A 27,316-nucleotide genomic window follows, 5' to 3' on the forward strand; every position below is an offset into this window, starting at 1 on the left:
TGATGACTGTTTGAATTCAAAACAATCCGTTGCCTAGCAACCAGATAAGAGAAGTAAAAGGTAATTTGAACTAAACATTATTATTTAAATGAAATGGAAACAAAAAATTAATATTCAATTATGTAATCTTAATTGCAATTAATATATTAGGAATTCAAGTATTTCCATTTATAATAACTAAAATTTCAAAAACCATCTGACATTTTCATGTCCAAAGAAATTAACGATAAGTATAATAGAGACGGCGCTGTATCCAGTGGCGGGCCGGTATAGGGTAGAGTAAAGCTCACTACAGTCGATCTATAGTATAAGATGGCCGTGAAAACAAGATCTATTGACATTTTCTTATTCTCATCATTCATTTAATTCAATTCAAGATATTCTGATGATATGGTAATATTATATATACAATATAATTATTGAATTATCCCGGGATTTCATACTATTTATGTCGACGAAATTCCTTGGTTTGGAATGACGTTTAAAAGTCGTTATTTTTTGGTTCTTCACAACGAAAACCAAATGTTACGTTTTGTATAAGATCAATTCAGGTAGTGTGAATTTTCCTAATGATTCAAATATAGGAAAACGAAAGAATCAAGTTTGATTTAGTGTCAAAATTTCAAGATTGCAGAAGTCACTAGAAGAAAGTTCTTTAATTGAATGTGTTTACTTACAATGCCTAAGAGAAATAATGAGAAATATTCAGATGAACCCAATAAGAAAATAGCTTTGCAAGACTGTGAAAGGAGTAGCATTGATATAAAGCCAGGAGAGATTCTCAAGGATATATGTGGAAATGAATGGATACTTGGAGAGACTATTGGATTTGGTGGGTTTGGTGTTATACATCATGTATCTGAAAGATATCCAAAGGGAAAAGAGAAATATGTTGTGAAGATAGAAACTCATGCAAGTGGAGGACTCTTCACTGAAATTAATTGTTACTTGAGAATTTGTAAAAAAGATATGAGTAAGTATTCATTTTCAATGTAATTTCCTTATTGAATCAAAATCTCTTTTCAGTTAAAGAATGGACAAAACTAAAGGGTCTTCCAATATTAGGCATTCCGTTTTATGTAGCTTCTGGTTCCCATGTATGCAATGGTGTAAAGTATCGTTTTTTAGTATTACCTCGATATGAAAAAGACCTTGAAGGAATTCTGGAAGAGAAAAAGAAATTCAACTTGAAAACAGTTCTTCTCATTTCAAAGCAAATACTACAAGTTCTGGAATATATTCATGACAAGGGATATATCCATTCTGATATTAAAGCAGCGAATATAATGTTGAATCAAGTGAAAACTAATTCTAAAAGAAAGTGTCTTAAATCTAAAGTGAAAAAACAAACAGAAGTGTGTAGTGCACGGTATAAACGATATGACACTAGACCTGTGAAACACATTAACTATAATTTGGATCAATTATTTGATGATTATTCATTTGGATTTCAAGATGAAAGTTCCCTACTAGGGAAGGGAAAAGAAAAAACAAAAATTGCAAATGTTACAGGAGACCAGGTAATGATAATGTTCAACTGCATATTAGATTCGCTGATCCAAAATTTCAAGTTATCTCATCTGTCAGAATCAAATATCCTTGGAATTTTCTACTTTTACAATAACAGTTTTTTCAATTCAAGTTTTTCAGGCAGTGATTGAATATGCTATTTAACAGTTAAGAAAATATCGTCATCTTCGTAGATTAGACTTTTAAGAACGATATACTTCAATTTGACAAAAAGATTTAAGTATTAGTTATTTCGAGGCTACTCTTTAAGTCTGTGTGAAAAAAATCTAAAAATTTATTTCTGTGCTTCAATGAATTTCCATATTTTAATTACAATTTTTTGATAAATATTGATTTTCCACAGCTTTATTTGTTAGATTTTGGTCTTGCATCTAAGTACAGACTGTCAACAGGAGAGCATAAAACTTGTGGAGATGAACGCAAAGCGCACGCTGGAACATTGCTTTTCTGCTCTAGAGACGCTCACAAAGGCATACAGTCAAGAAGATCGGACTTGGAATCTTTGGCCTATAACATGGTATATTGGTTGACAGGCTCTCTTCCATGGATCAATGATTTGGAAAATCAAGAAATGATGCAAAGGAAGAAAAGGCACTGTTTTGCGGATACAGCGGGATTCTTGTATTTCTGCATGCCTGATCCCCCGAGATTATTAAAAGAATTTTTTCTTTACATCAAAGGATTGGACGTCCAAGACACTCCAGATTATGACGGCTGTCAGCAGTTTATCACAAAGGCTTTGATGGAGCATGGGTACCAAGATCTGGAGTTCGATTTTGACAACTTGGAAGGTTGGAGATTAGTAAAAAAAAAAATTTCTGAAGACATGGTAAATATTTTTTCAATTAATCATTTTTCTATTCAAATAATAACTTTTTTTTTTTGAGTAGTCTCATCAAGTTTTATCAAGACTTTTCACCTAAGCAGGCTATATGCATATTTTCAAACTCGTGTTTATTTAATTTTTTTACAGAATTCGATTTGAAATTTCGAATCGTTATAGTGGAGGGTTTTCCAATATGAGGTTTTGTTTAAGGAAAAATCAATAGAGGTTTATTTCATTGTAAAGAAGAAGGTATTCCATTAAGGATGGAAAACGATATCAGCAATATGGCCATAACCATTTTACACTTTTGCGGCTGTATGTTTTTTTTATTTATTCATTCATGATCTCCAAACAGCAAAATCTGCTGATGTCAGAGACTTGTTGAAACGTATATCGTTCCATTTTTAATAATGACTTAGTTTGTATTTGTCAAATGTTAAAAGATCACAGCTGTCCAGATAGAGGACTATTCAAAATGAAACCCGGTATAAGAAAACCCTTTATATTGGTACAAAATCATGGAAGAACATTCCAATTTGTCTACTTTGGGATGCAATGATCTTTTCATTGAAATTCACGAATTTAAAAAAAATTAATGCCAACTGTATCGTTCTTTTTTTGTATCTTGGCATTTCTTCGTCTTATTTCTGAAAGGTATTATTTGATTCTATTTGGCAAAACATTATTATTTTTTCCCATGTAGAGAAGCTACATATCTGAATTTTTCTGTTTGAATTTCTTATACACATAATATTTCAGTAAAACAGATTCTACGGGATCCCCATAAAATTTTGCATTAATATTAGTTACACTACTTTCAATTGGTTAAAAATTTCATTTTGATCGAATGGTTATTTTTTAAAATAATGGGATAACAAAATTTCATATGGGTATAACTCCGGAACCATCTAATGGATTTTTCTCCAAATTTCTAGTTATCATGTAAACAGACGTAATGAATGTATTTTGACCTCAAAATCTTGATCAGTTAATTGAACCCAGTAATTCAAGACTCCCTCTCCTTGAATTTCTAAAATTGCAGGAGTTATCAGATGATGCTTCCTGAAATAACCAGGAAAAAAAAAAGATGTATATTCCTGTAAAGTAAATTTATGTGGATGTTGAACGCTCAAAAAAAGTTGAATTTTCAGGAAGATGTTTTCAAAAGGCCTCCATTATTATCCAACATGCCGGCCCCACCCATACTACGTAAGAAAACAAAGAAAAAGAAAATCAATCGTGCATTAAAATGGTCAAGGATGCTTTCTGATCCCGAAATCCTTCTCAAAAAAGTCAGGGACCGGAAAGATAATAACGAATTTCCCAATGTTTTGGACTTTGACTTGGAGAAAATGAACCCTACTCCGGCAATGCGAGAGGTTTTCAGGAAATACGAGGAAAGGAAGGGACTGTCTCCCAATAGCTATCCAGAGACGGATTTGGGCGACCTTCCGGAAGGATACACACCTGCAATGGCGGCGGTAAGACTTAAAATGTTGGAATTACAAGAATTGGAGGAGGCTGTGAAACCTGTCAAAAAGAGGCAGAAGAAAGCGAGGAAGATTTCAAAAAAGTACAAAAGTAAGTAGAGAATTTATATTGCATTCAGCATGAAATTTTGTTCAAAGCTTCAAATTGCCATTCTAAATCCAAATGCGAATTTTCTTATTGATCAAACCTACAGTTTCGAAATTAAATAAAAATGTGTTCATAGCACCTTCCTCTCACAAGATATTTAACTTAATTTTGGCAAAGATATTCTAATTTAAAGATTTCATCATGTGATATGCTAATTTTGAATGCAAATCTATAGGGTATATTTTTCCTGGAGCTTCTTTCCTCCAGAATTTTTTTTTGATTGACCACTGATAATTTGGAAAAATGTAAAAAGAAACTTTTGTCCAGTACCAAACTTAATGGTTTCTTGTAGTTTTGTCATATCTGCTACTGATTTAGAGAAAAAAAATTCCAACCAGTTCTCTAGTATTCCTTGGGAGAAACCAAAGTATTAAAAAGATCCAGTTAGTAAAGTGTGCTGAATTTTTTTTTTTTTTTTTATTAACTGTTTATTGCATATTTACAATCTACTTATATAGTAATTAGTAAATGTTATAAGTATTGGTTCATGGCTTGAGTCGGGTACCATCCATCAATGGTTCTCCGTACAATCATTCCTCCAAGAGGTCTTCGGGCCAGGTTCTTTTCAATCTCTTATCCAAGAGGGGTTGGGCGAAAAGATTGCTAATCATTATATTTTCATGATTTGTGGTTCGGTCCTTGTATTTGTTGATTCTTGGCGTTATTGTATCTTTTATTGATTTTATTCTCAGATCATTTTGTAAGCTGTAGTTTGTGACGTACCATGGTGCTCCTGCTATCATACGCAGTGTTTTGGACTGGAATGCCTCGAGTATTCTTGTGTTGGACGGCTTAGAACATCCCCATAGTTCTATTCCGTAAGTCCACGTTGGTTTAAGGATACATTTATAGATTGTCACTTTATTTTCAAGAGATAGCTTCGATTTTTTGTTCAATAGCCAGTACATTTTCTTCACCTTTAGGTCGAGTTGTCGCCGTTTCATTTTTATATGAGTTTTCCATGTCAGTTTCTCATCCAAATGTAGTCCCAGGTACTTGATCTCTGTTTGGATAGGTATGGGTGTATTTTGCAATTTTACTTGTGGGGGTTTCCCTTTTTTATTGGTGAAAGTTACCTGGGCCGACTTGTTGGTGTTAATATCAATCTTCCATCTTTCAAGCCAATCAGAGAGAGCATCCAGATGATTTTGTAGTTTTTGGGATGATAACAATGGGTCTGCATCTGAGGTTATAATTGCTGTGTCGTCCGCAAATGTTGCTATGATAGACTGGTCAGTTTGTGGGATATCCGAGGTATATATCAGGTAGAGTATAGGTCCGAGTACGCTACCCTGTGGAACTCCTGATCTTATGGTCTTATAATCGGATAACGAGTCCTCTGTTTTAACCTGCAAGTAGCGGTCGTTCAAGTATGACTTCAATATTTTGTAAAATCGGTCAGGTAAGATTTTTTTCAGTTTGAATAGTAGTCCCTCATGCCAAACTCTGTCAAAGGCTTGTTTTACATCTAGGAACACCGAGGTGCAGTACTCTCCCGTTTCAAGACAAGTTTTGATTTTGTTGACAATTCGATGGCATTGTTGGATTGTTGAATGGTTATTACGGAATCCAAATTGGTGATCTGGCACATGTTCTTTCAGTGGTGTTGTTTCTTCTAGTCTTTTTAGTAGGAGTTTTTCGCATAACTTTGACATGATAGGTAATAGACTAATCGGGCGGTAAGATTCACAGTTTGTTGGTGGCTTGCCGGGTTTGAGTACCATGATCACTTGTGCGAGTTTCCACTGCATTGGATAGTAGCCTATTTCTAAAATTCTATTGAGTATGGTAGTGAGAAGGACTATGGCTTTCCGTGGCAGGTTTTTCAGTACGTCTCCTACTATAAGATCATGTCCAGGTGCTTTGCGTGGATTCAATAATTTAATTTCACTGAATACTTCCTTCGGTGTAAAGTGCTTAATTGGAAGAGATGACTGGTTAGGAGCATTTAGAAAATCTTTGATTTCACTGTCAGAGTTACCTTGTTGGTTGGGACTATATACTTCAGCTAGATATTCAGCAAAAACTGTTGATTTGTCAGAGTTTGTGCGAGCCCAAGTTCCATTAGATTTTTTGATGGGTGAGTTGCTTACTATGGGCTGTTTCAACTTTTTTGTTGCTTTCCACAAAGAATGGTCGTCAGGAGATAGCTGGGTTATATAGTTATGGAAACTGTTGTTCTTTATTTCTTGTAAGGTTTTCGTGATCTCGTGAGTTAGTCTGTTTAGATTCCTTTTGACTGATGGGTTTCTACTTCTTTGCCATAGTCGTCTCATTCTTCGTTTTTCAGATATCATTTGCCTAAGGTATAGTGGTGTATTTTGAATTTCCACTTTTTCACTTGTATCTGGTGTAGCAGTCCAGGACGCGTATTGTATGATTTCTGTCAGGTATTTAACAACTTCTTCTATTTCTTCGCCATTACTTATTCGATGGTTCAGAGTTATGACTTCATTAATTGTTTTCCGAAATAGTTCCCAGTCTGTTTTTGCGGTGCATAATTTTGGTATAGACTTCTTCTGGATCGGGTGAGTGCTAAGGGTGATTATTATGGGACTATGATCGGATGACAGATCGTAACAGGATTCAATATTGATGTGTACATCACCAATGCCTTTAGTTATTCCAAAATCAAGCAGGTCGGGAATTTTATTCAAGTCAGTGGGCCAATAAGTGGGATCCCCTGTAGATAGGATATTGAGGTTATTGTTTGATATCGTTCTATATAGAGCTCGTCCTTTGGGGGTGGTTAATCTAGACCCAAATGCGGTATGTTTCGCGTTCCAATCGCCTGCAGTAAGGAAACGAGGGCCTAGGGTGAGTATGAAGTCGTTATATTCTTCAGTTGTTACTGTATGGCGTGGAGGACTATATATTGCTGCTATACATAGGGGCCAATTGAAGGTTTCCAGGTTCAGTACAGTTGCTTGGATTTTGGCAGTGATGTAAGGCTGTTCTTCATGGTGTTTATATGTATTTTTTATTATGATCGCTGATCCTGCATGTGCTGTTCCATCTGGGTGGTTTGCATAATATATGTTGTATCGAGGTATTTTGATATCAGTATAATTGGTTGCATGACTTTCTGAGATTAGTAGGATGTCGATTTTGTTGATGTCAAGGAAGTATTCTATTTCCAGGATATGGTTTTTTAGGCCATTGGCGTTCCATGCAGCAATTCGTAGTGATGTAGCCATTAGTTAGATAATTTGTTGATGACTGTAGTGAGCATGCTTAGGATCATGCTGTTTTGATTGAGCAGTTGTGTGAATAAGTTCTTGAAATCCTCCAGGAAGTCTGTTAGTTTTTCTGATAGTTGTTGTATGCCATCTGTGTCTTGAGTATTTAGGGCTTGGGCGTAGGTTTTATTCGTTTTACTAATATTTCTTGGTTGCGGTAGTGTTTGGACTTGTGGAGTACTGGTTGTTACTTGGTTTTGTGGATTAGTTCTGTTTCCTTTATTTCTGTTTTTCATATTCATTAGGTCACGGTAAACAGAGCATCCTTTATAATTTGCTGGGTGATCACCTTGGCAAAGTGCGCATGTGGCTGGGGTATTTTTTTGTTTCCGGCAATTTTTACTGTCATGATCTTGTCCACATTTAACACAGTTATAGGGTTTTCTGCAATATGTTTTGCTGTGTCCATAATCTTGACATCGCGTGCATTGAACAATAGTGTTTTTGAATTTTGGTGGTTCTACCCTGATTTTAATTTGCCCAAGAAATTCCAGATTGAATATCTCTTTGTTGTTTTTTTGAGGCTCTAGATCTATGAAGTGAAGTGAGAGTGGATCTTTACTCACCCTGTGCTTGGCATTGATGATATTTCTCACTTTATGGCCTTTTGTTTCGAGCTCCTGTTTAATTTCGGGTATTGGTATTGAGTGGTGCAATCCCCGTATAACTACTCTATAAGCCCTTTCTTCCTTCAATTGATAGGAGTGATGTATGATATCTTCAGATCTTAGATGATGTATTAATTTTCTATATGTTTCTGAATTGACTGGGTTGACTTTGATTATATTGTTTGCCATGCTTTTAACAACATATGTTTCAGGAGGGGTCGCTGTTGTTAGGCTTGCTATCATATCCTTGTAGTTTGACACACCATAAATATATATAGGTGGAGGTTTGTGGATTACTTCCCTTTCGTTATGTTTTCTTCCCTTTCCTTGCTCATCAGGTAAAGTATTTCCGCCATCATCGTTTTGGAGTTGTTGGAATCTGTTGTTTGTTTCTATTTGCTCCGCACTTTCTTCTGAAGATTGGCGATGAACTCTTTTTCTCTTGTTGTTAGTGACTTTTTGCCATGTGTGAGTTTTTGGGACTTGATAAACTGGTTGTCCATGTTGATCAAATCCAATTATGTTTTCCGAGGGGGAGCGATTATTTTGTGTACAATTATCTTGTGTGGTGTCTTTCATCTGGACCTCCTGTATATCATTCTGATTAGGGTTTATCAGATCCCCAGGCGTGGAACTCATGTTTGTTTCCTCGCTATCCGCGGTTATCTGATTCTCGGGACATCTGGTCAACTTTATCGCGTTTGTGTTTATCAATTCTTGAATGAATGCAAATCCAATAATATAATTATATTGGTAGAAAAACGGGAGATTTTTCTACCTCCTTCCACTTAGTGAGGGTAGCAATGTCTTATTCACTAAACCCCCAATTTTCATGAAACTTAACACTTTCTTTTTCAAAGTTATCAGCAAAATTCGAAGATCGTTTTTCAACACGTGCGCACCGTATCGCTATATGATAGACATTTTTAAGTGTGCTGAATGAATGAATTCTTCGGTACTTATTTACGCAGTCAGAAGATTAATAAAAATTCGATAAACTTATGTAATCATCACAAAAAAACGGGACTACAAGAAACACCCTGTATGTTGAAAACAAACAATGTGCGGGACTATATTTGTAGGACCTTTTTTTCTCAAAATTATCTAAGGAATCTCTCATTTTCTTTTGTACCTCCAATTTAGGAACACCCTGTAGTGCAAACTGATAGCATTTAGTGTAAAATTGAATTTTGGCAGCCTCTTCAGATTATTTTTTTATTAGTATTTTCTTTAGAAATAATCATGGCAATTGAAAATATCTACCATTTATGTGCTCAATAAAAAATCACTAAATAAATTTATTTCCAACTTTCAGATAAGGAATGTGGAAAAACGAAGAATAAGGTTGCCCTTCCCACAAGGACATACTCTTTGAGGGGATGATATCCAAAATTAATTTTCTATATGAAGCATTTGATTAAACAATGAAAATGTATTTACTTCCGAAGAGTCTTATATTCTGTAATTTTCAACTAAATGTGGTAGATCATAAAAAAATTGTGATAAAGTTAAATACATATTAAAATAAAACAATAATTTTCAGCTATAATATAATAGAAGGTATTGATTTTGACGATTCAAAAAAACATCATTATTTTGTATAATTGAAGATGTCAGTGAATTTTTATCAAATAGAATATTGCAATATCCCAATGTTCTAATTTTTTTTCACGAAGAAATAAATTTTGTGAAATTATTTATTACAGTTTATGTTATGTATCACGTTATAATTTTACAGATTTTATCTGATATACAATTTTCGTCCTCAGAAATTTCAACTGATACAGGTAATTGGCAATTTATTTTTTGTTAGATTAGTTACTATTATCGCAGATTAATGAGTATCATAAATGTTCATTATACGCAGCAATATCCTCCTGTAGCGGTTTTAATTTCTGCACTAGAAGAAAATGTTCTTTTTCAATTAATTTATATTATCTGTTATTTCTTACTGTGAATAATTTATGTTCCTGGTAACTGCAACTTTTTTTTGATATTCTGTGTGCTTTGTAATTGTATAAAGAGATCTAATTTTAGGTATGTTTTTTATAGTTGACTGCAAGAATATTGAGTTCTTTACTAAAATGACAACTTACATGAAACAAACTAAGTCAGATATATAATTGATAATTATACCAATATTAACTTAATACTGTGATTGTAAAAATTATCTAAATTTTGATTCTTTGCAATAAAGCTGTTCCAGTGATATGTGTGTTTTTTATTGAAATATTATCAACTACAATATGCAAATCAAAGTAAAAGTACTACGTTTAATTGCATTTCTATACCATTCCACAACTCGGGCCACTTACAGAAACGCAAATAATAAGATACATTGATTCGACACTATAACGGTTAAGCGCTGAAATATTTTTCAAGAAAATTCGCGCAATATCATTATAGCTTCTCAAATTGTTTGGAAATACTGTACCAAAATTTGTGAGAATGACCAAACATATGCTTTTTCATATGGAACTCCATGTTTTCATTGAAATTTCAGGTTGCATGGAATAAATTAACCCAAGTTTGTTCAAAGTTTCATTACTTAAAACTTACCGTTGTTGAGATATTTGGATTTTTCATAGATTGAAGGTTTTTTGGAGAAACCTAATGTCTTCAAAATGAATGAAAAAGTGAATACTAGAAGATTGGAGGTAACTACTGATTCTTCGATAATAATTGAGAACTTTATTGGGTGTTTAAAATGAGACAAGTTATTGATGATTCTTCAAACGTTATTTGCGGGCTTGTTTCCAATTCCCTACCAAATGAGAAAATAAAATGTAGGGTATGTTATTTAGAATAAGACCAATATTAACGTTTGAATAGTCAACAATGAATCGTCTTATTTTGAACACCCAGTAGAGTTCTCAATGATTATCAAAAAGTCAGTACTTAACTCCGTTCTTCTTAATTAATTTCAAAGCTATTAGATTTTTCCAAAGCCCCTCCAATTTATAGAAAATCTAAATAACAAAAAAAAGGAAGTTTTAAGCTTATGATACTTTGAACAAGCTTGAGTTCATTTATTCAATGAAAAACTTGTTTGATCATTTGCACTTTTTTGATACGTTTATTTCCAAACAATTTGAGAATGTAGCTCTAAAGGAGACAAATGATACTATGTCGAAAAAAATTTCGAAAATCTCAGCGTAATACAGCGTCGCGTCAACATCCAGTATAAAATTAAAAAACAGGTTATCATACAATTTACGATCTCAATACAGCCTTCCTCATGTCAGATTGGTACAGTTAAAAATATCCAAGACCTGTTGAATACTACAAAAACCTTGACACATCTTTAGCAGAGGCGCAAAAAACCAGAAGGTTAGTAAGCGAAAACGGGATGTAGATATACATATTACGAACTTATAACCTAGAGATGTACAGACTTACTGAGGGCAGGAAGTCAAAGCAATCAATTTGAGGGCATGCAGTATTGTATAGAAAGAGAATTATTAAATAAACCCGGCTTCCCTCTAGCGAGTCCATACTGATTTATGGTATGCCACGATGTAGATAAATTCCATCAATTTATAAAGAACAGAGGTCCCAAAATGAACCCTTGTGGAACTCCAGACGACGCTAAGCACTCATACGACTTGAATCCAAAGCTCTGGACGAATAATTTCCTATTTGTAAGATAGGATTTCAGGAAATAGATGAACTCTGCACAATAACTCTAATCATCATCCACAGCAAAAACTAAAAGTGATTGAAACACTTGCAGAGGGAGCGTATATGTGAGCCAAAATTCCTCCAGGATGAAATGAGTTACTTAAGACAAGACGTCTTCCGTGTTTACTCTTTTAAGGTTAACAGAGCCAATAAGCAAAATTGGCCAAAGGATGTGGAAATTTAAAAAAAAAACACATTCTGTTCAAATACTATAAATGCACATATATATTGTAAAAATTAAGTTAAAAGGTTCAGTCATATTGAAAAATAATAATAGGAAAAAAACTTTATTACATTTTATATACAAAATAAGATTATCTAAGGAAAATTCAATCAGAAATGACTTGTTAACTTCTGAAGTTCCCCTAGATCATCCAATAACTCATCAATTTTCGTACCAATCTTTTTTGATACTTCAACTTTTTCAGTGAGGGTCAGACTCAGGAAATACCAAACCAATTCACCATCAATGATTGATCGACAAGGATTAGCTGATAATTTCCTATGGCTTTTATATGTTCTGAAAATAAATTAACAAAGATTAAATTTATGGCTACTTGCGACTTACAAACTAACAATATTTTACTATTATTGGTTTTATTCCAGCAAAAAGCAAAATGATTCTAGAATAAAATCCTTTTAAATGCAATTTTATAAAATTTCAATTATCCTTACCTGTAAGCCTTTGGATTCAAACCACCGATATGGGCACCATGAGTTACCAAAACATTCTGTAACATCAGCAAACGACGATATGTTTTTTCTGGAACAGGCATAATATATCCCATTCCTCCATCAAGTGTAGCTGTAAAAAAAAAAATAAGTTAGTAATTCTTTTTTAGAAAAAGGAAGACTATGAAAAAGTTATGGAAAACTAATGGGATTGGATTAAAAACAGGTACGCTTCTCCAAAAAATTGTTTTTGATCGGTAAAACATACTTTACGTTCTTGATACTTATTAATAACATTAATTCTAATTAAAATGACAACTTATGACCCAGAAATCAGAGGACAACTATCAGCTTGATAATTAGTTTTATAAATTTGTAATTACTCAAATTGGGACTTACCAAACATTGTCATGTGCCTCCTATCTCCACTAGTGAATATTTTAGTATCTTCATCTTTTTCGGTAACTTTTACCGCCAATCGGAAAAATGTATTTACATTTTGACCAAGATGAAAATCAGCTTTCCTAAGTAATTTTTGGCCTACAAAATTAAATATTTTACCCAAAATGATTAAGAAAAACGTGTTACATAATAAAAAACTCAGTTAATAAAAAAAAAACTCACCTCCTAAAGATTCCCTTGCCTCTGGCTGATACATATAAAGGACCAGATTTTTTTCTCTGTCAGATACTAAGAATCCCAAAGTTGAACCGTCGATTAAGTATTCAATTGAATATACCTCACATGGTTTAAAATCCTGCAATTGAAATTACGTTTTAGCTAGTTTCTTTTCATAAAAATGAACTTAATTCAATGTTCAAATTATTTAACATTTTATCAATTTTTAAATTATGTATTTACTCACCCTTGATACAAGGGAAAGGGTTCTATGTTCCTCTTGAAATCGAAGCAGCGATATGGATTTATAGACATCGGCAATTAGCAGCAGATTTTTAATTGCCAAAATTTGATGAGTGTATATTTGTGTATCGATAAAAGCTACTCCAACTAAGTCATTATCAATTAATTGCCAAATATAAATTTTTTGTCCAACAGCAGATACTAAGAAACCGCTGACTTGAGATAACGCCGTAACTGGACCTTTTTGCTCTTTTGCATATATTTCCTTGAATCTATTTTTTGTCAGTGGCTGACCAGGTTCAGGAACAACTTCAATTATATCATAAATAAGGATTCTACCTCTTGAAGTGATATCTTCGCCATAGTTATAATTTGTGCCTGGAAATTGATAAAAAAAAATTGAATATATCAGGTTTTCATATTAGCCCTAATGAAGACGAAGGGTAAATATTGTAATGTAAAACAGTAATGGCATTGCATAAAGACTACATTTCATGATAACTCTGTTCAATATTAATTCAAAAATTCATTATCTAGGAATGACTTTCAGCAGTTGATGATGATGATGATGATAATGTTTATTCAACATAAATAAACATGGTGAGTTACAGAGGTTTTCAATTCTAAAATTAACTACCTGTGCGTAACATATTATGAAACATAATTCCTCATACTGGGCCTGTGTTATTTTGACATTCAATTTTGATCCAATATCGCGAGAATCATTTGAGTGTGGCAATATCTAGTTATAGAATCGTTTTCGCAAAATAGGCGTCGTCCTTCAATAATAGTATAGGTGTTCACAGTTAAGCGCTGAAATTTCGGATTTTTTTTTTCGATATAGTATCATTCTCAAATTGTTTGAAATACACAGGCGACAGGTATATTAAAAAAGTATAAATGACCATATATGTTTTTTCTTATGGAACACCCTGTTTTTATTGAATTTTCTGATTGCATGGAATAAATGAGCCCAAGTTTGTTGATAGTTTCATATGCTTAAAACTTGCAGTTTTTGAGATATTTCGATTTTTCATAAATTGAAGGGTCTTTGGAAAAATCTAATAACTTCGAAATGAATAAATTTATTTTAATGAGATTGTGAAAGTGAATTCTAGAAGAACAGAGGTAAGTACTGACTATTTGATAATCATTAGGAACTCAACTGGGTGTTCAAAATAAGATGATTCATTGATGATTTATTCAAATGTTTATATTCGGCCTATTCCAAATGGCAGAGCCAAATTTTATTTTTTCATTTTAAAAAAAATTTTTGAAAATGATAAATTTCCTTCCCAATAAAAAGATGAAATACATTATATGCCATTTGGGATGAGCCCGAAATCAACATTTGAATGAGTCATCAATAAATTTGCTATTTTGAACAATCGTGTTCTCAATGATTATATTTATCAATAAGTCAGTACTTACATACTTTCTTCTAGTATTCACTTTTGAAATCTCAATTAAATAAATTCATTCATTTCAGGCCACTGAAGAACAGTTATTATTATTATTCATTCATTTCAGAGCCATTAGGTTTTTCCAAAAAACAATTTATGAAAAATCGAAATATCTCCAAACCGGTCAGTTTCAAGCATATGAAACTGAGAAATTCAATAAAAAACATGAGAAACATGTTTGGTCATTTACAATTATTTTAGTTCACCCTTTATATTTCCAAACAATTTGGGAATGTAGCTCTAATGGAGCCTAATGATACTGTATCTAAAAAATTTTCGAAAATTTCAGCGCTTGTGCTCTGATTTTGGTGAAACAATTTAACCATTCCTAAAAGTTGTTGAAGCATGTTTCTTTTCCTGATTAAATGGCATAACCTACTGAACACAAATGACATAAGAAATGTCAGAAATAATACACAGTGTTGCCATTTTGAATTGTACCATTCCCAACCTTTTACTACTATACATATAATCTATAGTATTCAATGGCCTAACTATATAATCTTTATAAAATGTTGAAATAGATTACGATCAACATGTAACTTGGAGAAGCTACAGTGTTGGCAAAACAATTGTTGTAATCATTAGGATATTCGAGCAATTTATTTTATTTTATTTATTACAATTTTTTATATCAAGAATATGATGATGTTCCGGTAGTAAATTACCCTTAATTTCTATAATAATATCATCAATTTAGAGATAAGATTTTAATAGTTGAAAAAATTCAAGTTTTCTGATAACTTACCCACAGCGATATAGCCCCTCAATCCTGACCTTGTTCCTTCATACGCTAAAGACACGTTTTTCAAACAATTCACGTGTTCCCATTCTTCGAGGTCGATTTTTGTGCTAGGTATGATATCCCAAGAGACAGGGGAAAAAAGCATTATACTGAAAATTTCTTGAGGCGGATACTGGAATCGTTCTCCTTTTTCTTCAATCGATAGTTCCTTATCTTCACCATTGAATTTGTAATACTTATTTGACGGTTCTGCAATGCTTGTTACCAAGCAATATGTTTTAGACTCCAGATGGTAAGTTACAAAGTGGGGGGTACATCTTAAAGGTACCTAGAATAGATAAAAAATAAAATAAATTCGTTCTGAAAAATTTCCCAGGTAAAGTCAAAAGTAGTAATTCGAGTAAATCTTATTCCAGTATCAGACTCTATGATTCTTTAAGCACTAATATGTAAATAACATTAGACTTTTGAATTTTTTCAAGTGATGAATCAATTATTTTATGCTGACAGTTATGGCAGCTAACAATTTTTTTATCGTATATCAAAAAAGGCACTTAAAAATCATCCTAACAGATTATTCAACACAAGAGACTAATCTGATGTTGAACTTCTGCAATACCTTCGTTACTTTTCAATTTTTTAAATAAGTTGTGATGGAATCCGATGGTTATGGCTACTTAAATCTTGGGATAAAAGAGTAAATAAAAATAAATAAATAATAAATACATATTCAAAACTCAAAATGGATTTATTCTTTTTCAAAATATTCTCGACAAAGATAAAAGCTTAGGATGTATTTGAATCATTTTTGGAAGCACTTTTTCCATTCCAATAGAGCTACCTTAAAAGTCAAAAACTAGTGATTGTAAGACTTCAATTCAAATAAAAATCACTGCCCCAAAAATGTTCACGAATCCATTCTTTGACTAATATGAAGACTGACCAACTATTGTACATGTCTAGAGTTAAATGTACATTAAATTTAACTATAGATTCCTCTTATCTAGTAAAACATTTCTTAATTTATCATTTTTCCAGATTCAGTTTAGGTAGAAAGCATTTAATGGTTTCACAATGGGCTAATACATTCCTGTTCTTTCGATGCTTACACCATCGATAGGTCAGAACTAAGATGTCTAAAACCATGGTGTATGCACTCCTCAAATTTTGAATGCAATGACATTCGACCAAATTGAAAATATTAGTTTTAGTTCGTGGCGGCGCCGCAATGTCATACTTGTCATTTCGATCTTTTCCTGTTGATTTTGATTGGATACATTAATTAAAACCCGATACTGACCAATCAAAAGCGATGTGTAACCGAGTATGATCGTGCAAAGTCGTGAAACAAAACACGAACATTTACTGGAATGAATTCAAATATTTGAAAAAGAGAGAGTTTATTGGTATTTCAATTACAAGAATTGCTTCCATAGATCATAACTATTATGAAAGATATACATATATAGCTACATAATGGCACAAAACTCATAAATAATAAACAACAAGAATCTTAATTTGTTGATAGCGCTACCTAAAGTTGACATAACGAAGCTTAACTAATATTCTCAAAATTGGCAAAACAAAAGCTAATCAGTCCATACACCTGGTTTTTAGACATCTTAGTCAGAACTCAATCAATGTGAATCTCAGAATATGTTCATTACTCTATGATGTGAACATAGAAGTTCTAATGAAATTCTGATAAAATTAGCAAGATATAAATTACACTTACCTTTCTGACAGGCCATGGAGCGTCATAACTCAAGTTCACAGGCAACAAGCCGATTCGTAACTCGTGTTTTCTGTTTATGTACAAAAATCCATGCTGACAGTTGAGGTTGTTGAACGAGGCGAAACAATGCAGCTCACCGTCAATACTCATAGGATGAACTCTCAGTTCGCCTCTCGTAGGCAAAAACACCCACTGAGGATCAACACCACATATAAAAACCCCATTGTATCCAGCTACATTGTTAAAATACCTGAAAATTTTATTAGTATAATATTTGAGCATCCAGAATTATAATAATAATAATAAATTTCTTTATTTGCAGAAGTATGACATTACAGATAAATGTTCAAAGAGAATATATCACCAAAAAAAATAACGAATTGAGATATGGAGATCTGACGTATCTGAAATTTTTTGCTTTTGGATTTTTCGTTTCTATGGGTTCTTGGGTACGTTTTTTTTTAGCTAATCACAAAGTTAAATTTTCGTACCAACATTGTAATACGGTAATTTAATTACAATTTCAGATACAGCATTCTCGCTAAACACGACAGAATATGAAGCATCTGCTATCAAAAACGCACACTATTAGAAATAAGTGATAGAAGACTATATAAAATGTGATAGTGTCTTATGTTACACTTTGTGATATTTTGTAGACAATTGTTCAAACTAACACGACAGTCTCATCGGTATAAACCGTCTAATGTCGTTAATAAATAATAATAATAATATTTAATATGCAGCTTGCAATAGGAGTAAAAGCGTCGACACGTCACGTCAATAGTAACAATTTTTTTTTTGCAATTGTACAGGGTGTCCCAATTTGATACTTACTGAAAGCATCTCAAGAAATATAAGACTTGCAGAAAAAACCGTCAAGGACCCCCGATCTCCGTTTTCAAAAACGCCCTTTAATTCGAGAACGAATCAAGATGTCTATGATTTGCTTTCTGATATCATATCATTTGAAAAAAGGGATCGCGGGAGGGGTCCTTGAAGATTTTTTTTTTCTATAAGTCGTATAGTTCTCGATAGCTCCTACCTAGAAACTGGGTTGAACATATGAGGATATTGAATCAACTATCTCTAGTTTATTCAAGGTTTGAATCTTCAAACCTATTGGCAAAACCATCAGATGTTATGCCAACCATCTTCGATTTTGAAACCGTCTCAAATGACCGTAGTGCAATAAGTTTCGTAAATCGTTTGGACAAAAAGTCATCCACATGGTTCACCGATGGATCAAAATCAGAGAGAGGTAGTGGCAGTGGGATATATGGAACTAAACTGAGGATCTCTAAAGCCCAGGGGAAGTGAGACCGAGATACTGGCTGTTTACGTATACGCTCAGGAGTGTCTCAAAATGAACCTCAAGGGGGCGCATGTCTACATCACCACGGACAGCCAGACCATGTTGAGATCCCTGGAATCGTACTGCCAGAGGTCTCTGTTGACCTGGGAGTGCCGTTATATAAGGCAACTGGCCAGAGGCCATAAAGTAACTCAACTATGGGCACTGTGGTTTTGAAGGAAATGAAAAACAGATGAACTTGCAAAAAGTACATCAAGGTTAACACCTGCTGGACTTTAACCTTTCTGTGGGCTAGGAAAAGACCAATATAAGGCTGCGGTCCAGCAATGGGAGTTGAATATCAGGATTACCCACTGGACTTACTCAAGCCAAGAAATTCGTGACGATTTCAACTACCTACGCCAGAAAGCTCTTGAAGCTGTCACGAGCCGAGCTTGGGGTGATGGTGGGACCGCTGACGGGGTACTGTCGGTACAAACATCATTTGTACCGTATGGGAAAGTCAGCAGATGAGATTTGTAGGCTCTGTGGATCAGAAGCAGAAACAGCCGAACACATGGTATGCAAGTGTCCAGAGCTGGCTGGCCTAAGAACCATTCATATGAGCAAGCTGGTCCTGGATACCCGAGAGGTAACAGCCAAGGCCCCTAAGGAGGTTGTCAATTTTATTAACGTCATTGGGCGCGTTCAGCAGACACAACAGTTGTGGAACAGTTGTCAACATTCTATGATTTTTCTGCTGAACGCAATTTATCAGTTTCCGCTAGGGAGCGTATGCTACGGAGCAGTCGCCATTTTAGGTAGCGAATTTATTTTAGGCTCCTTTTTGGGAACATGTTGAGTAACTGACAAGTGACAGTGGTTTTGGGACGAAATTTGAATTTGAACTTGAAACCGTAACATATAGGTTAGGCGATTAAATCAACTCGCCGAAATTACAAAAGAATTAAAAGAGCACAACAGATTATTGGCAGAAAGGAATGAGATTTTGAGGCAATTCATATCTAAATCTAATCACTCTTGATTAGATTTAGATATGAATTGCCCCAAAATCCTCTGATGACTAGTAAAAATGAAATTGCTTGTGTTAATTTTTTTTTTCAATGAACATTTCAAGAACAGATAATTGACTTAATGTTATTTTCTTGTTGTTGATATTTTAACATGTATTAGCTAAAGCCTTGGTGCCAGTTTTATAGTTTGAAATAAATGTTTTGAAAACAAATTTATATTTTTTCCTTGATGAATTTTATTTTCGGTTTTATACAATAAGTATATTCGCACATTTAAATTCAAAACAGGGATTCTGCCAATGAGTTTCACATAATTAATTTATAAGTTTAAATTGCACACTTCCACTGGTGAAGCAGAAAACACTATATATGTTTTAACTATGTTGACAGCATTTCCCTCTAGTTATCCGGGACAAACAATATTTGCACAGACTATAGATCTATTTTACTTCAAGTATAATAATATAAAGAATTATTCAAAATTCATATTAACTAATAAAATACTAAAACTTCACCAAACAATAAAATGAAAGGGGGGCTTTTGGAATAACGGCTTTACTTCCCAAATTAGGCAAGGGTTCAGCCAATTCTAGAACAGATCCAATGATTGTGTGATTATATCTTCGTCGTCATCAAAAACGAATGGAATAACTCTCATATCCATGATCAATGTTTCGAAGGTGTCGAAATGAAAAAGTAATAATACCGAAAGGCGAAGTTAAACTTAGAAATTAAAATCAATTATAACCCAAAATTCTGTAATCATAACATAACCTTCAAGAAGAACCCACAGAACGGAACTGTCAAGAAAAGGAGCAACCCGTCCAGCAGAGAAAATCGACGTTACCAAACTGATACCTATCAGTAGCGGAGCTACTTACGCTACCGATCTTTCTGCTGAAAGCGCCCATTGACGACCTCCTCGGGTTTTCATGAATGAGTAGAGTAGAGAACAAAAGATCCACATGGTCGCAGTTCCCGGAAGGCTTACCTAGCCACAACGACCCCAGTTCAAATAATAATGATGATAGTTCTCGTATTGAATTTGGGACAACATGTATATACACCTTACTGTGCATGGATATAATATATAACTCATTTTGACCTTACCTCATTTTAGGAATATTTTCATGGACATAGAACCAGTCTGAATTATCGGTATCTTGCAGAACATCAGTGTTTCCTTGGTAAATTATATTATGGTTCATTTTCCTAAATCTCAACTTGAGATTTCCTCGTGTATACCTGAACACTTCATACATATAAATATCTCTCTCCATTCTAATAAACAGGATTGGCTTAGATCCTTTATTTCCTAAAGAAGCCACTAATATTTCCCTAATCCGATGATCTACACCTGGATGTAACGTAGTATTACTGCCAGGTAATACAGATTCCAAATTATCAACTAAAACTTTGGGGCCATGGCAAATATTCGCTACATAGTAGCACAATTTGAAATTCGGTACTGAGTACAATTCCAAATGGCAGTTATCTCGTATGACGAACAACCAATAGGTTTTTTTATGTTCTGTGAGGTATTTCTTCCACCAGTTATGTCTCAATCTTGGTTTTGGTGGTGGCGGATTCAGAGAAGGCATTTTGAAATCACTATTATCACCATACAAAAGATCATCTTCGTTCTCTACATCTGGTTTAATATCGTTATCGTTAACAACAGATTGTGGTATAAATGTGAACTCTTCAGGAATTTTGTTGCAGAATAGTCCAGAAAGGTCCTTATAAAGACAAATATTTGTCACCGGCGGAACCTGAAAAAAAATGTTTGTTCTTAACTTCGAAATATGTTAAAAAAAAATAAAATCACTGAAATAATAAACCTATTTTTCTGATTTGCAGTACAAAGATCTTAATACTGAGATTCAACCAAAATGCAAAGTCCAATCCTAAAGTATACAAAAAACAGGGTTTTCCAATAAGGGGTTTAATTTTCAATAGCCTATCTGAGAAGCTGTCACTTTTGAAGCTATCATCTTTTGACATTTGAAATGTAAAAACTACGCCATTACTCAACATGGAACTATATAAGCTTCAAAAACACATTGAAATTGTTAAAATTCACTACAAAAATGGTGGAAATTTAGGAGTCACAGTTCGTAAAACTAAAGCAATTTTGGGTAGTAGTGAAACACCTTCTCAGCCGGCAATAGGGAAACTGATGGAAAAATTCGAGATGTTGGGATTAGTTAGTGATGTGAAAAACAGAAACCATGTGCGTTGCTCAAGAACAACTGGTGCTGTAGCCTGTAATGTTGACAAAAACCGAGTTTTGTTTGATAAATGAATTTTTATGGCCGGAATTGGAATACATTGATGTGGACAACATTTATTTTCAACAAAACGGCTTTAAGTGCCACACGGTGCTGTAGCCTGTAGACAAAAACCGAGTTTTGTTTGATAAATGAATTTTTATGGTCGAAATTGGAATACATTGATGTGGACAACATTTATTTTCAACAAAACGGCTTTAAGTGCCACACAAGCAATGAAACAATCGCAATGTTGCAAGAAGAGTTTTCTGGCTGTGTTATTTCTCGAAAAGGTGATCACATTTGGACACCGAGATCTTGTGAATTAACACCTTTAGACTTTTTTCTTTAGTGACAAGTGAAACATAAGGTCTATGCCAATGCTCCACAAGCGTTTTGAGAACTTAAAGATGGAATTCGTAAAGTTATCAAAAACATACAGCTGCCAATGTTGTCAATTGGTCATAGAAAATTTCATGAAAAAGATATGGTGCTGCAACCGTAGCAGTAGCGGCTATCGTTTTTCATCGTTTAATGGCATAGATTGATCGTGCCATACATCTGTCAAAAATTAGACAGAAAAAAAACCTAGTGTAATAGGGCGTTAAGACCCCTAAAACATTGTAATACATTTGATGTTTTTTGATTGGACAACCAAAGTGTTGTGAGATTCAGTATATACCTAATACTATAACTGTTCCACCTCAACATTTGAGGGCACTTATCTGGAAGTAGAATATAGTAGTATGTACTTACATTAGACAAAGTGGACTTGCTAATAACCAGTTTGGCAGATCCTGTTTGTTTAGATTCTCTCAACATGAACGTTATAACTTGTCCATCTGTGGTCAAAAGTGCAATATAAGGATCAGCACTTGTTGCAAAAATAACGGCAGACCCTAGATTCAGCGGAATATGTTGGATTTGCACTGGTCCCTTAAGTAACCTGATGGAAGCTGTGGTAACTTGCACAATATATTTGTTATGACCAAGGTTTCCAGCAAAAACACTTGGGCAGTCTACTGCAAATCCACTGTTTGTAATTTCATCAATTTCTTGACCTGTCTGGAGGAAAAAGGAATTTTTACAAAATTAGGAAAATATGCATTTCATGTTTTTAACTTTTTTTTTCAAATTTCAACCACTTCTATTTCTTGTATATATGTAAGATGAATTCATGAAGATTATGAGCAAAACCTCATCTTTTTCAAACATATTACAATTTGTAGAAAATATAAGACAACTGTTATTGCTCTGTTATCTGGAATTCTGAAGTTAAAATATTGCAATTTTTTCAATATATGTAATTTTTTCTTCCATGAAATTGATAGTATCAGATTGTATTGTTCATACACTTTTCACTAAGAAAAATGGTATGTAGAACATAAGCAATGAACAAAATTTTTAGACTATTTTTCTAATTCTTTTGCTCTATGTAGATGAGAAAATTCATTCAAAGAGGCTAGGAAAAAAGTTGTATTATTCAATAAATGACAATGATGTAAAAAGCATTCACCTGTAATACTAATGTATCTTCCTCCCTGCCAAGTAAAAGAAAAGCATGTTTATCCCCTCCATTGCAAACTGTCCAAACATTATAACATCCTGGTAAAGTATATGTAGTTACTACCTGTGGTCTAATTGATTTTTGTAAAATACATAAAGCTCCATTCTTGCCATAACCTGAGGTAGTTGCGATCTCAAGGTCAATATTCACTCTGTTAGAAAATTCTTCACTCAGAAAAGCTGGCTCTCCCAGAGTTAAATTACCGCAAGGTCCAATATTCAATAAACTGTCGCAAACCTGCACAGAAAAATTTATCGTGAATAAAAGTAACTTCAATATTCAGATTCCATGAAAAAATGTTTGTTGATATAGTCATATTATTTTTTCAATATTGAGTAACACAAATTTATTCACCTCAAATGTGTAACTCTTCAATTGTAAACTAGTCTCTTGTTGACTTCCGTACACTTCAAACTCCTCGGGATCTCTGATATCTTGTACGTCAGAAGCAATACAATCAGTGAGAGAGTCTCTTATTCGATCTTCTTCTTCTTCATCTGTTTTAGATCGTTTGGCTGCTGGTTCTTCAGAGTCGTCCAGAACTATGACTTCATTGCATTTCTCTTGAAAACGTAATAAAAGTGAATTTCCTAAACGTGAACCCAAAAATAAGAAATTGTGTTCACAAATGCATAGCTAAAACAAAGAAGAGATTGTCATTAAGTTGAATGAATATTGGTCAAATAAATCATTGGTGAATTTTATAAATAAGATTGAGGGTCATAAAGAATAACAGAAATCAAATAAAAACATCAATTAATAACAATTATTAGCTAAAAAAAATATTAGTTCAAACTTATTCTATTCATGCAGATAATCATGTTCAAAAAAACTACAAATAGAAATCAAAGAAAAATAAATTAAAATATTACACTTACACAAGTAGTCAGAACACTAGAAGCAGCTAAATGGAAATGGAAAGATCGGACATATCTCATACTATCAGCCAATAAAGTTAACACATACAAATCGCCGTTTTTCAGTGATAATACTAATGTATCATCCTCCAAGAATCCTATTTGGGCACAATCCAAACTTATTTTGATTCCTTCTTGTGATTCTGAAATTCAATTATTATAATATTATAAATGTTAGTAAAAATGCACTTTATTCTGCCACTTACTCAAAGGAAAATTTGAACTGCTCTCGGCAATGCTATTTAAGGATACTCCATATGGGGGAATGCTCTGATTCAAATAGATCAAGGCATTGACTGACATTACAAGTGTTCCTCCTAGAGGTTTTTTAATTGGAATCGCTCTAGTACAGTCAAAAGGTAAGTTTGCAACACTCCATATTACAGGATGAACTTTTTGTTGTAAATTTAGAGAAATAGCAGCCATTGCACAAGTATCCGTTCTGACAGCCACCCGCCTGAAATACATATTTTTTCATTAACTATTTCAAAATTTCAATTAAAAAATAAGTCAAAATTGTCTTATGGTTGGAGCACAATGTACAATCTAGAAGAGCTTAAATTTCTAAGGAACTACTCAATACCCAATCCCAATAGCCAAAAACCCATACACCAAATTTCATCGAAATCACACCAGTTTAAAGCCAAATGTTGAATTTTTAGAAATTTCAAGATTGTGCAAACGCAAAGTACTTCCAGCAGAACTTAAATTCTTATAGAAACATTCACTACTCAATTCAAATACCTGCTTCAAATTTAATCAAAATCAGGCCAATATAATGTGAGATATTGAAGCTTGGGAATTTCACGTTAAAGAATCCACAACGTAATTCAGAAAAACTGAAATTTCTATGAAAACACTCAATATCTAACACCCGTATCAGATTTTATCAATTTCCAGATTGTGCAACGTACGACCGGCATAGCTAAAATTCAAATTCTCATGGAACCACTCACTAATTTATAAAGAATTTATCTATCTATCAATTCAAATTTCATCAAAATTGGACCAGTATAATGCGATATATCGAAGTTTTAGGAATTTTCGTTTACAGAATTCACACCGAAATTCATAGGAACTGAAATTTCTATAAAAACACTTCCTGTCTAATACCCTTAATGGAATTCATTAAAATCTGACCTGATACAGAAGTTTTAGGAATTTCAAGTTTGTGCAAATGCAACGCGCACTATAAGAAGCTGAAATTGTTAGAGAACCACTCACTACCCAATCTGAATTTCATCAAAATCAGATCAGTATATCAGGAGACATTAAGGTACCAGAAATTTCACATTTGCGTATACGCAACGGATGCTGCATATCCAGGAGCCTTCTACCGCCCAAACCAAAAAAATATGACAAATTTAATCAAAATAGAATATTGAATGTAAAAATTATAGTTGTAATAAGACTAATATAGAGTTTCTCAAAATGGTCGAAAACGCATATACGCAGTATACTTTTAATTGAATCAATTGTTGTCTTGTATCCCCGATTCCAATGATCCTAACGCCCTGACACAATGAATATTTGGTTATTTATGGGGAGGCTGATTTTAAATCAGCCTAGAAACTTTGAAAGGTGTGTGTGGACTGTGTCGAATATTAACAGGCTCTCCACAGGCTAGATTTCCCAAATTGATGATATTTCTTTAGGAATGAAAGAAGTATGTGCTTTCATTGATTTATTTACAAGTTATAATTTAACATTTATTTACAGTGGTTATAGTGGTTACCTTAACGAAGTCTGCTGCTGACTGAACCTTTCAGGATTTTTATAGGATATGAACATTATTCCAAATCTTTATTAAATTTGGCCAATAACATTGGTCAATAGTTATTCATAAATGAATACTCATTCAATACTGTTATTTCCAAAATTAGATATTAAACCTGGCAAACTACAGAGACCCATACCCTTTCTGGCTCATGCTTATACTTCACTTTAAATCTAATCACGATTGGCTTCTCCCAATAACAAATAAATCTTTTTTTAATTTAACTGATGGTACCGAACCGATGGACGCTTTAACATCAATCCTTAAACTCTTACCCTGAAAATGTTTTGAGAGGCTCGTAAAGAATCAGTAAAGTTGGTTCATAATATCCATGTAAAAATTGAATGTCTATAACATTATCAATCTTATCCATTAACTCCTTCAAGTGTATCATATAAGATGCTAATATAGGAGCTTTGGAACCATAAGCATTTTGGCTCATTGGTTTCACATCAGTATCTGCATCATCAATTGAAGTATCTCTTCTAAAAGGTAAAATTACTAGTTTTCTGCCAAACACTGTCATCACAGCACAACGATTCTCAGGATCGGCCCGTACAAGAGGAACATGATGATGATGTGTCCACCCATCCTAAAAATAAAAGATTCTCTTAATATATTCAAATTATAAAAATACCATTCTATACCTTAATATCATCATCCTCAAAATAATGTAGACTCAACGTTCGTAAATCATGACTTTCTGGTTCATATTCTACAACAGACATTTTAGCATCGGCAAAAGCTAAAAGTAAAGCATCTCTTGGAGCATTTGCAAGATTAACGCTCTCAATGGCCATGATATTCCCAAATAATGAAAATTGAGCCATGCACTCAAGTTTCGATTTCGGAGGATAAATATCTAGAAAAAACAACGAGCTTGACTTGAAGAAATTAAATCTACAACATACTTTATCACTATCACTAATTGACACTTTAAATTACCTGATATTTTTTCTTTACTCTTTGTATCGACATCTGGAATGAGTCTGAAAACCTTTAGTATATTTGCTCCTGCTAAAACTAAATTTCTTTCGGTTTTATTGAAAAAATAGCAACTTATTGCATGTTCAACTCCAGTAGCTGGATGTGTTTGTTTACATATAGAAAACATTTTTCAATTGAGCTATATTGAGAATAATCAGATCGAAATAAAAGTCAACACTCTTTTAAACTTGTTTATTGGTCGGATACATTACACTACTTTTTAATCATTCGCAATTATTCCAAAATTGAAAATATCAATTTTCCCTAACAACCAACTAATGTGGAGGTTATGTTTGTAGCCATAGAATAAAAATGACATAGTCCATAGACTCTATGACAGTCTTTCTTTCGGATTAATTAATGATCATGAACGGCAAATCGACATAAGCGCTACGCTACCTGGTAACAATCATAATACTCTGATGAATATTTGTAGAATATCACACAAACACAAAGCATTGACATAACTGGT

General features: G+C 33.5%; 2 protein-coding genes across 3 annotated transcripts; one reads left to right on the plus strand and one right to left on the minus strand.

Moving 5' to 3' along the window:
* Positions 1-251: 251 nt before the first annotated feature.
* Positions 252-10,052, plus strand: LOC123672291 (serine/threonine-protein kinase VRK1-like). Of its 2 annotated transcripts, none has more exons than XM_045606347.1 (6): positions 252-551; positions 628-973; positions 1,027-1,520; positions 1,874-2,359; positions 3,508-3,937; positions 9,157-10,052. In XM_045606347.1, the coding sequence occupies exons 2-6, from the start codon at positions 664-666 to the stop codon at positions 9,222-9,224; spliced, it is 1,788 nt and encodes a 595-aa protein (XP_045462303.1). In that variant the 5' UTR covers positions 252-551; positions 628-663; the 3' UTR covers positions 9,225-10,052. The 2 variants fall into 2 exon arrangements, with proteins under 2 accessions (XP_045462303.1, XP_045462304.1); XM_045606348.1 differs by having other exon boundaries at positions 269-393.
* A 1,743-nt stretch (positions 10,053-11,795) lies between these two features.
* Positions 11,796-27,136, minus strand: LOC123672295 (cleavage and polyadenylation specificity factor subunit 1). Its single transcript, XM_045606351.1, has 16 exons — positions 26,803-27,136; positions 26,505-26,719; positions 26,133-26,449; positions 24,287-24,537; positions 24,042-24,223; positions 23,518-23,799; positions 23,113-23,400; positions 22,353-22,661; positions 20,437-21,098; positions 16,999-17,248; positions 15,267-15,591; positions 13,060-13,433; positions 12,819-12,951; positions 12,594-12,734; positions 12,198-12,327; positions 11,796-12,042 (listed from the first exon to the last, which is right to left on the minus strand). Exons 1-16 carry the CDS (start codon positions 26,969-26,971, stop codon positions 11,856-11,858), a joined length of 4,215 nt encoding a protein of 1,404 aa, XP_045462307.1. The 5' UTR covers positions 26,972-27,136; the 3' UTR covers positions 11,796-11,855.
* Between the last annotated feature and the right edge of the window lie 180 nt (positions 27,137-27,316).

Source organism: Harmonia axyridis, chromosome 2 (assembly GCF_914767665.1).
Source record: "Harmonia axyridis chromosome 2, icHarAxyr1.1, whole genome shotgun sequence".
Taxonomy (NCBI): Eukaryota; Metazoa; Arthropoda; class Insecta; order Coleoptera; family Coccinellidae; genus Harmonia; species Harmonia axyridis.